This window comes from Nicotiana tabacum, chromosome 22, assembly GCF_000715075.1.
Source record: "Nicotiana tabacum cultivar K326 chromosome 22, ASM71507v2, whole genome shotgun sequence".
NCBI classification, from domain to species: Eukaryota; Viridiplantae; Streptophyta; class Magnoliopsida; order Solanales; family Solanaceae; genus Nicotiana; species Nicotiana tabacum.
Genome location: NC_134101.1, coordinates 213,096,046 through 213,106,821, shown reverse-complemented (window position 1 = coordinate 213,106,821; position 10,776 = coordinate 213,096,046). Strand labels below are relative to the sequence as shown.

Below are 10,776 nucleotides of genomic sequence, written 5' to 3'. Positions count from 1 at the left end.
ATTTTTCTTTATAATATTGCAAATTTGTTCTTCGTATTGCTGGTGCATGATATCATGAAACGATGACAAACGACACAATCTATCCAAATATTGTATTTATCAAACGATACAGTACAATACAATACAATACAATACAATACAGTACGATATGGTACATTATAAAACGATGCGTAGCAACCATCCAAAGAAGTTGTAAGTGGCTCAAAGACCATTTTATCATATTTTTATGTATCAAATATTCTCAAACTTGTGTATATATAGTGTCGGGTTGGGTTTGATTTTAGTTTGATTTATTTTAGTTAAAATCAAATTACACCAGTTACTATCGATTTTTTTTTTATATTTTAATAAATTAAATGTAACAATCCAACCGGTCATTTTGAGTTAACACCTTATTTTCTTATTTAATTTTTTTTTGGTGTGATTTATTATTTTTCTTCGAGCACCCTATAAATGATGATTAATTAATAGCCGCCCTATTTAACTTCATGCGGCAAAGTTTGAGGTACAAAGATCAAAGTATTTTTTTCCAGTATAAATATAATATTTTCAATTTTTAAAAATAATATCTATATATTTAAACGATACATGAAAGTATTATAAGTCATAATAATTAATATTTAAAAATATTTAAAAAAACTATCTTAAACGTTTCAAGACCGAGAGGTTGCTCTGATGGTAAGCAACCTCCACTTCCAACCGAGAGGTTGTGAGTTCGAGTCTCCCCAAGAGCAAGGTGGGAAGTTCTTGGAGGGAAGGATGCCGTGGGTCTATTTGGAAACAGCCTCTCTACCCCAGGGTAGGGGTAAGGTCTGCGTACACACTACCCTCCCCAGACCCCACTAAGTGGGATTATACTGGATTGTTGTTGTTGTTGTTGTTGTTGTTGTTGTTGTTGTTGTTGTTGTTGTTGTTGTTGTTGTTGTTGTTGTTGTTATCTTAAACGTTTCAAGACTGAATTCTCATTAGCACCCTTCGAATTTACCTCCACTACAATATACATAAAAAATAGTTGCTAATCAGTTGGAAGCGGTATCTTACCATGCGCTTTCGGCGGCTCTCGGGCGATGCGTACCAAAAATGCTCCGAAGTGATGGTGGGGTGAAAATCTTAAGAGGCATACACCTAGCAATTCAGGGCGTAAGCCTCGGGCGTTGATGCACGTTTTTGCATTGAGGCATAAGCCCAAGAGACATTTTCAAATTAAAACAAATTTTGCTGAACAAGTCCTTCATATAATACCCAAATTCTCAAAAGTTAACTTATAATTATTCAAAAAATTTAAAAATGAATTGAAATATTAAATTTAAAAGTCAAGACATTTTTGTTGTTGCTAGAAGTCCTAATTTATGGTCTTTCCCAATTCCTTATCTTGTCCGCTAGTTTGTTGCTATCTCCCAAAAGCAACGAATAGCCTTTTTTTATGCAAATAAAGAAAATTCCATTTTTCTCCATAGCTGCAAGTTCGAAGTTCAAATTGCAGGTTAATCATCGTTTTTGTTCTTCCGTACAAAAAACTTTATTCGTTTTTAACTCAAGTTACTTGTACCTATTTTGTGTAAATTTTTTTATTCTTTTAGCTTAATTAACATATATCAAGCCAGTTTTTTTTTGGGTGTGTGTGTAAATTTGGGCCCAAAAAAGATTTTTCAAAAATCTAATGAATTTAAAATTGCAAAATATATATTTTATTTTTAAAAAGACCATATGGACCACGTTGCTCTCACTTCTATTAGCTGAGATTGCTCAGAAATCGAGATTGTCAAATAACCGAGTATAAGAAATAATTTTTTTGGTCTGCACTGAATTAATAAGATATTCTACCAAGAATAAAGCGAAAGATTTCTATTTTATATTCACAAAAGTATACAAGAATAACAGGCGAAATAGCACGGTATAACCAGTTTTCAGACTGGTCATTCAAAAATAGCCAGCGTTTACGAAGTCAATAAAAAATAGCCACTATTTTGCGGCAACAAAGACTGGTCCAACATAATATACTGGAGTTCGGTGCACCTGTGTATGAACTCCAGCATATTATGCTGGATCGATATACTTTGCTGACTCCAGTATAATATACTAGAGACTGAAGCACCGATGCTCCAAACTCCAGTATATTATACTTGACAATTATACTTGCTGGAACTCCAGTCTATTATGCTGGAGTTCTAGTGTACTTATGCCGGAACTCCATCATATTATTCTGGAGTTTCAGCATACTTATCCTGGAACTCCAGTATAATATGCTGGAGTTCAAGCATACTTATGCTGGAACTCCAGTACAATATACTGGCGTATTTTTCGAGTTTTGAACAGTGTTTTCGCTCAAATTTATCTTTACATGAAAAATGGCTAAATTTCGATTACTTTTGAAACTGGGATATTTTTGAACGACCAGTTGTAAATCTGGCTATTTTTAAATTTCTCCATAATAACATAGGTAAAGAGTACCAGTCTGATTTTTAACTTATGCAGGTGAAAAGGCTGTTTCTAAGAGTGCTTATCGGGCGGATAATTATGCTTAACGATTCACCTTATCGGTTATCGAATTATAAATATAGTAATCTGCTAGCCATCCAATAAAACAACAAGCGGATTGATGTCGAATTAACAATTATCGAGCAGTTTATGGGTTAAATCAGATAAAAAAAGATTGAACAATCAATACTAAATGACGAAATGCATAGTTCAAACTGTCTCTGTTAGTTTTTGAACAATCAATATCATTAGTATTTTTATCCACAAAATAATTAGAAAATCCTACTTACAGACAAACTTCAAACTCTAATTGTAAGTGAAGTAATGAAACAAACACCACTTAAGTAAAATGGCGAGAGAGAAATTCAATTCATGCCCGCTCATAATTCATGAGAAGCAAGAGACGACTGCCATTAGTTACATACAGTTCTATCATTCTATACACAACTGCTTATGCAACAATGTAGTAACAAATTTATATACATAGGGGTAAAAGCATAAATATAGAAATTCTTAACGGGTTAACGGTTTATTTGAAAAAAATTGAGTAATCCGCCCCCAAACCATTAGCACGTTAATTATAAAATCTTAATCTGTTCATCATTCATTACCCTGATAATCCGATATCAATAAGCCATTAGTTCGATTTGGTTAACGGTTTCGGTTCGATGTTAAAACATTCCCTAGCGATTTCCGATAGACCCTACTCGAAAGGGAGCTTGCATGTATTAAAAAAAAAAAAGGTGTAATTTTCTAAAAATCAAGGGCCAACTTGGAAGCGACAAATTAAGGTAGTCACACACACACCACCACCTCGTGAGAGGCCAGGAGGAATTTGATTTTTCTTCTCCTTTTGTTTTAAATTTGTGTCAAAAGAGAATTTGGTGGCTGTGTGGACTCTGTCACACAAAGTAACACTCTGCTATTGGCTACTTATAAATACTTCTCACCTACGTTTTGGAAAGCTTCATTCTGTAAAAACCCTCGAGAGCTTCACCACTCAAACAAGATTCGTAGAAAAATGGGAGACAAGGCGAAATCGACGAGCAGCGCAGGTGCTTGGCCCACTGTAAAGCCATTCGCTAATGGAGGTGCTTCTGGTATGCTTGCCACCTGCGTTATTCAGCCCATTGATATGATCAAGGTACTCTTTTAAATTTAACCCCACATTTTTTCTACAATTATACTCCACTTGTTTGTAAAGATTGTTCTTTTGTAACTCCTTGGTTTTGTTTTGAGTAGTTTTGGGGTCGAATTTTTTGGATCAAAATGAATATTGTGGAATTCTCCTTTTATTTTCTTCTCATTTTGATTGTTGTCTACACTTTTGAGTTTGCTATCTTTGGGTCTTTTTGGAGCCTAAGGATGTGTTTGGTACGAAGGAAAATGTTTTTTGCATTTTCTTGTATTTGGTAACTAACCAAAAATATTGTCGCAAGAGCATTTATATATAATTCATGCAAACACTATGGGGAGGGCTTGAGAGGGTTTGGGGACGAGGTGGGTCGGAGGCAGGTTCGGATTTGGGAGTTTGGGGTAGAGTGTTTTTGGAGTGGGGAGGAGACAATTAGCGTGGAGTGCCACTTATGGAACTTGTTTTCCCTACTTCCACAGCCGATGTCATTTTCCTGACATTTACGGATTTTGTTTTCCTATTGAAAGTATTTTCGGAAACATTTTGGATTGAACGGGGTGACTACAAATTTCAAATTTGAGGTGCTTTTGTAGTAAATGCACAAGCTTTAGCCTTGAAAAGATTAAAATTTGACGCTTATTTCCATTGTGAAGTTACTGTTTCAATTCCAGTATGATGGGTTTCATTTATATTTATGGAATTTGTTTCTTATGATGGCAGGTACGAATCCAATTAGGGCAGGGATCAGCTGGAGAAGTCACGAGGACTATGCTTAAGAATGAGGGATTTGGTGCATTTTACAAGGTTTGTTCACTTGGAGTTTTACGTATAGACGATTAACTTTGTCCTTGATGAATAATAGCTGTACTTTGTTAAAGTTGAATCCACTTATCAAAACAAAATAATTCGTAAGATTGAAAAACATACAGATAGGGAGTATTTTATTCATCCATCTTAGGTATAAGTTGGATTTTCCCTCTTTCAGGTAACAAAGACGTGGCTGTGGTATGGATAAAAACATTTTGTTATCCTCAAGAAGTCATTTTATGAGTTTTGAAAATAATTGGATACGGTACAAGCTTACCTATTTTCACCACCAAAAACAAATTTATCTATTTGACTTTATGCTCTTTTGTATTGCTACCACTTCGTATGCTACTGAAAATTCAAACATTCAAAGCAAAGGAAATTTGAAAATATGCATGCAAAAGCTTTTTGCTTTTACTTGTTTTGTGTCCTCTAGTGCGCTATTTATTGCTTTTAGCGCGTAACAGAGATAATCTGATTGCACTCCACATTAACAGGTAATGCAGTGTATTAAATGGATCAGGGGTTAAACATGTGCAGAGTACCACAATTTACTATGTCAGTTGACTCCCATATTTTATTAATCTGTTTAATCTATGTCAAATTTCTTGCTAGATTGATATGAATATATTGTATCAGTTTCTAGTTCAGCAGCCACGATTTTTAGTGATATCTTTTGGAGAAGTTTGTGTAGTGTTGTTGTTAGATAGTTATGTGCAAATAGTTCTAGTCCCATATGTAGTAGGAGTAGAATATGTCCTAGTTCCATATGTAGTATGAGTAGAATATGTCCTAATCCCATATGTAGTAGGAGTAGAATATGTATTATATACAGGGCTCACTATATCATTGTTAATAAAATAGATTTTTCTCTCGTGTATTCTCACATAGTATCGGAGCTTCAGTGAAAAAATTATCGTCGTGCGTCATTCCAGCGACATCCGGGAAGAAAGATCTCATCGTCGTGCAATTTTCCGACAACTTCGTCTTGTTCCCAGGGTTCATCACTGCTGCAGTGTTACCGTGCATATGCCAGTACCACCATCACATCTGAAACCCTTGTGCGACCAAACCTCAAAAATTCCAGTCCCATCGGGATAGAAAAGTCCGTCACCATGCGTTTTTCCGGTTGACGACTCAAGATGCGTTATCTCCTCATCGGTAAGTATTGTGCGAAAACCAACACTACCATCTTGTTCGGAAAAGTCAGGCGACAAAACCCCAATCAATTGCTCCGACAGAAAGTCCCTCACATGCCTCCAGAACTAGGGTTACAACGAGCTACAATAACTTTTCCGGTGTCTGTGAACCATTCTGGCCATTTTTTGACAAAATTTCTTCAGGACAACTTACTCTCCAATGATTAGGAGCCTACCCATATAAATTACATCAAATTCTGACAACTTTTATTTCTTCCGGCATTAACAATGATTTCCCGGCGTGAATAGTGATTTCTAGAAAAAGTTTGTATTCTGGTGGTGTTTTATAACCTATTTTGTAGTGTGGAATTCGGCTTAGTCTCACTATTTTCAAATTTTTCTGACAACTTTTCGGCCAACTTCTGTTTATTAGCAACCACCTGGTTTTGTTGCTCAGGGGGAATCTAGTGGCCTTATATATCGAATGATCAGATTGTAGATATTTTACCAAGTCCCTCACTAGTCCTCGTATTAGTTGCATATGTAACTTGCTCGGTACATATGATTTGTATGCACCGGCTTGAGGAGGCGTGTTAGATAGTTATGGGTAAATAACCCTAGTCCCATATGTAGTAGGAGTAGAATATGTCCTAGTCCCATATGTAGTAGGAGTAGAATATGTCCTAATCCCATATGTAGTAGGAGTAAAATATGTATTATATATAGGGCTCATTATATCATTGTTAATAAAATAGACTTTTCTCCCGTGTATTCTCACAGTTGTATGACATATTCCTCTACAAAAGTCCCATGGGATTGTCTTTACTAATTGACCAATTGATATTTATAACATTAATGCTTGAAAATATATGACTTATCTCAATTGTCATTCTTTTAGTACAGTTGCAACTAGGATGTCAGTATATTGAGAAGTATCATCTGTGCATGACTCCGTTCTGTATTGCGGTGTTCGAAACATGTCGGCTTTGATTTTTCATATATCCATAGATATGCAAGTATGAATGCAAGGATATATACTAGCAAGGTATAAGTAGATTATTTTCACAAAACACTTGGTTGATAGTGTACTTTTGGTCGTATGTTCTAGGAGCTTTCAGAGATTTATATTCTCTAATAAAATATAGAGAACTTCTAGTACATTTTATTTTGTATAACATTGGTACGAGATGAGCTTAAATGGAACAACGTGGTCAATAGGATTCATATATAGTCGACTCCAACTTACTTGGGATTGAGGCTAGTTGTTGTATGGGGATGTAGTTTCAGTTGGAAGTCTTTTGGGAGAGCTTGTGATAATGTTAAACATGGAGAAGCAAAGCTTCAAGATAAATTGAATTTTCAAATGGTAAATTATCTTGTCTCAAGATGGGTGTCAGTACTGTTAATGTGCCTGTAACTGAAGACAGGTGTAAGGTGTTGGTATGAGGGTTATCTAACACGACATCATCATTTTTGGGCCAGGACATCGAAATTTTACCTGCTTATATTCTTTTAATAAGTCATGTTGTTACCTTTATGTGTTGTATACCTCTTTATTTGTCACAGACCTTAATTATGGATTTTTTCATTATTTTGAGCAGGGTTTGTCAGCTGGTCTTCTTAGGCAAGCAACATACACAACAGCACGACTTGGATCGTTCAGGTGAATGCTTGTCCTACATTCCTTTTGCCCCCCTCGTTAGATATATCAAGATCCTTAAAATATTGATTGTGATATGTCAAGGTTATTTAAAACTCTTTGCTGCATTATTATTGCCTCACCAATATGCCCATGGAAGCCTATAGAATGCAGTTGCATAAGCCCAACATATGCTCCGTTCCTCATATGTCTTATATAAGTATATGTAGTGCTAGTAAAAGTCATCGCTTCGCCACTTCTTAGAGAAGTTTGCACTTTAAACTAATGGTGCACATAATGATTCCATTGTGTCTCAACTTTGAGCTGGATTAATATTGGCAGTACTGCATATTGAATGCTGAAATTAGTTATTCTAATTGCAATCTAATTTTTGTTGTACTAAATTCGTTGATGCTTGATATTTTTTAACTTTTCGTAAATCATACTCTTCACTCCAAAGAAACACATGCTTTACTTCTCACTTTTCGCTTCAATCCCCATGGAACTTGTTGCTTTTATGAGTTCTTTGCTTCTAAAGTAACTGTGTATACGGGTGGAGTGTATATTGGAGGTTCCCTTGAATTTTCTAAGTTTGAGGAGCCTTCCTGTCCTGCCTAATAGGTCACCTCCCTCCTTTTGGTGTCTACTCTTTCCATTTGAGATGGTTGAGCTAAAGATACATTCTGAATGAGTCAAATCAAGATGGGTTGAAGTAACCTATATCTACTCTTTTACTTTTTCCTTATCCAAAAAAAGGTTGAAGGTTCTATAGCTACTATTAAATGTTTGAAATGAGATATTTATACTGTCACTAACCTTTAAACCACTCCCTCCTATTTAAAAGGAAAAACACACACAATTGTGCTACTTGATTATTTAGGCCAGTTAATCGTGAGCTTTTATAATGTAGTCTCATCATTCGTCCTGCATATGGATCAAAAATGATCAATGAAATCACGAAATCTGCACTCTTGTTAAAGTTAACTACTAAACATTGTTATTTATAGTACTATGTACTTTCATTTAGTTTCTAAATGTGCAAATTTTTTGTGTCAAAAGAAATAGAAAATCGATGACCGAATTTACCTTGAACCTCGCCATACATTGTTGGACAGAGTGCTTTAATCATTTGGATAGACTGGTGACATATTGGTGTCATATTTTTTGCTTATTTAGTAGTTCTTTTCTATTGAAAAGAAAAAAATGGGACTAACCTTCAAGCTTTTTTGGTGCTAGAGTTTTGACGAACAAGGCTATTGAGGCGAATGATGGAAAGCCCTTACCTCTATACCAAAAGGCTTTGTGTGGTCTGACTGCCGGAGCAATTGGGGCATGTTTTGGTAGTCCAGCAGATTTAGCTCTAATCCGTATGCAAGCTGATGCTACTTTACCTGTAGCCCAAAGACGTAACTACACAAATGCGTTTCATGCACTCTACCGCATTGTGGCTGATGAAGGAGTTTTATCCCTTTGGAAAGGTGCTGGTCCTACAGTAGTGAGGGCAATGGCATTGAACATGGGAATGCTCGCCTCTTATGACCAGAGTGTTGAGTTCTTTAAGGACAATCTCGGCATGGGGGAGGCTGCTACAGTTGTAGGTATGATAACTTTATTAATAGATGCTTCTCAGCATCTTGATGTCAGCCTTTTTTTCTTCAAGCCTGCGCCGTAATTTGGTCGACTGTTGCTTGTTGAGAAGTAACAAATTTTGTAGATTGACTGCAATTAAATATGCGAACTCAATCCAGGGAAAATTATTATATTCATTGGGAAACCGTCCCTTTTTTTTACATGGCCTTGGACATAAAGTGTTCTTGGATCTTAATTTTGTTTTATTGCAATTAGTAGTATGAGGATAAAGATTGCGGTCTTAGCAGAACCTTTAATATCTATTATTCTCTTTGTCCCAATTTATGTGGCACTGTTTGGATTTCGAGAATCAAACTTTTTAATTTTTATCGTGAATTCGGACCTCGAATCTTTAAGTTTTTTGAAATAAAATTTACATATTTGGAAACTAAGTAAAAAGTATTATAAATCACAATAATTAACAATTCAAAATATTTAAAAGGCATATGTAAAAAGCACGATCAAAGAAATACTTGTTTGACTCTCGGAATCCGAACGGTGCCATGTAAATTGGGACGGAGGAAGTACTATTTTGCTAAAGTTTTTTATATGTAAAAATAAGTCAAGGTGCTGACTCAGTATATTGATAGGAATTAGAGGGTCTGGAATGCTGGTTAGCTATGTAGAATGTTAAATGCCGAGCTATGCCTGTGAGTGTTTAAAGTTGCGTGTCTGACAGTAAAGGCGGCTGTATTCATCTGCTTTTGGATGCTGTATTTCTTCTTTAGGAACTTGCGCTTGTGTAGGATTCTGCAAAATAGGAAGAAATTAGGCTTGGGAATAGGAAAAGTGTCTCGGGGAATTTTCTAAGGGGTCATTTGGTTTCGAAGCAAGTTATGCAAGGATTAGTAATGATCAGCTCGTGATGCAGAGATTATAGTAATGTAGGGATTGTGTTACAGGGATTGTAATGTAAGAATTTTCTCTGCTTGTTGCATTTGTTTCTCTTTGTATTCTCCTTTTTGCATTTGACCTTCACTGCTTTAGATGTCAGAATTCTCGGACCTTGACTGCCTTAAATGTCAGAAATTTGACAGGTTCACGTTTAATATTGCATGTTTTAGCATGCCTTATTGATCTCGTGGTGGTTAATAGTATATAGGTATATGGCCTGTAATAAAATAATATAGAGTTAGATGGTGAATAATAATAATATATGCATAGTCGTGCAGTAATTTCAGAGTTAAAGAATTAGAGTTCAATAGTACTTTCCTCTTTCCTAATACAGGAGCCAGCAGTGTTTCGGGATTCTTTGCTGCTGCTTGCAGTTTACCATTTGATTATGTCAAAACCCAGATTCAGAAAATGCAGCCAGATGCTCAAGGGAAATATCCCTACACCGGTTCATTCGATTGTGCCATGAAAACTTTGAAATCAGGAGGCCCCTTCAAATTCTACACTGGATTTCCAGTATATTGTGTTAGGATTGCGCCTCATGTCATGGTATGTTTTCTCTGTGTCCAACTGAGCATTCAACTTTTGATTATGCCTCGAATAAATTTGGGACATTTTCTCTTCGAATTCTCTGTGCAGATGACGTGGATATTCCTTAACCAAATCCAGAAGGTGGAGAAGAAAATAGGATTGTAACTTGCTGAAGACTACACATTCATGCGTCAAGTTGAGATCTATTAGAATAACACGGCCTTGTATTTAGTTCTGCCTTTTCTTTTCTTGTCTAAATTTAGAATTCTTTGCTTTTGTAATTTCTCACCTTAACTGAAAAGGGGTGCCTCAAGATTTTTTCATTGACATGAATTTTACAACAGGGATTTGGAGTTGACAGTACTCCTTCCAATTTCTCTTTAAGAGGATTGCTCATAATTCCCAAAAGTTAGATGATTAACGTGAAGAGGAAATTCTGCTCTTCGATTATGAGTTCATATGCTTCTTGAAAGCATTCTTATTAGAATAATCACTTAATGATTCGAAAAAGGACCTAAATGTTG

At 35.7% G+C, this 10,776-nt stretch overlaps 1 protein-coding gene across 1 annotated transcript; it reads left to right on the top strand.

Annotated features, from left to right (window-relative positions):
* Positions 1 to 3,475: 3,475 nt before the first annotated feature.
* LOC107782217 (mitochondrial dicarboxylate/tricarboxylate transporter DTC-like) lies at positions 3,476 to 10,634 on the top strand. The gene is made up of 6 exons (NM_001325334.1): positions 3,476 to 3,622; positions 4,334 to 4,417; positions 7,161 to 7,222; positions 8,435 to 8,796; positions 10,056 to 10,270; positions 10,361 to 10,634. Exons 1-6 carry the CDS (start codon positions 3,500 to 3,502, stop codon positions 10,415 to 10,417), a joined length of 903 nt encoding a protein of 300 aa, NP_001312263.1. The 5' UTR covers positions 3,476 to 3,499; the 3' UTR covers positions 10,418 to 10,634.
* Positions 10,635 to 10,776: the final 142 nt, after the last annotated feature.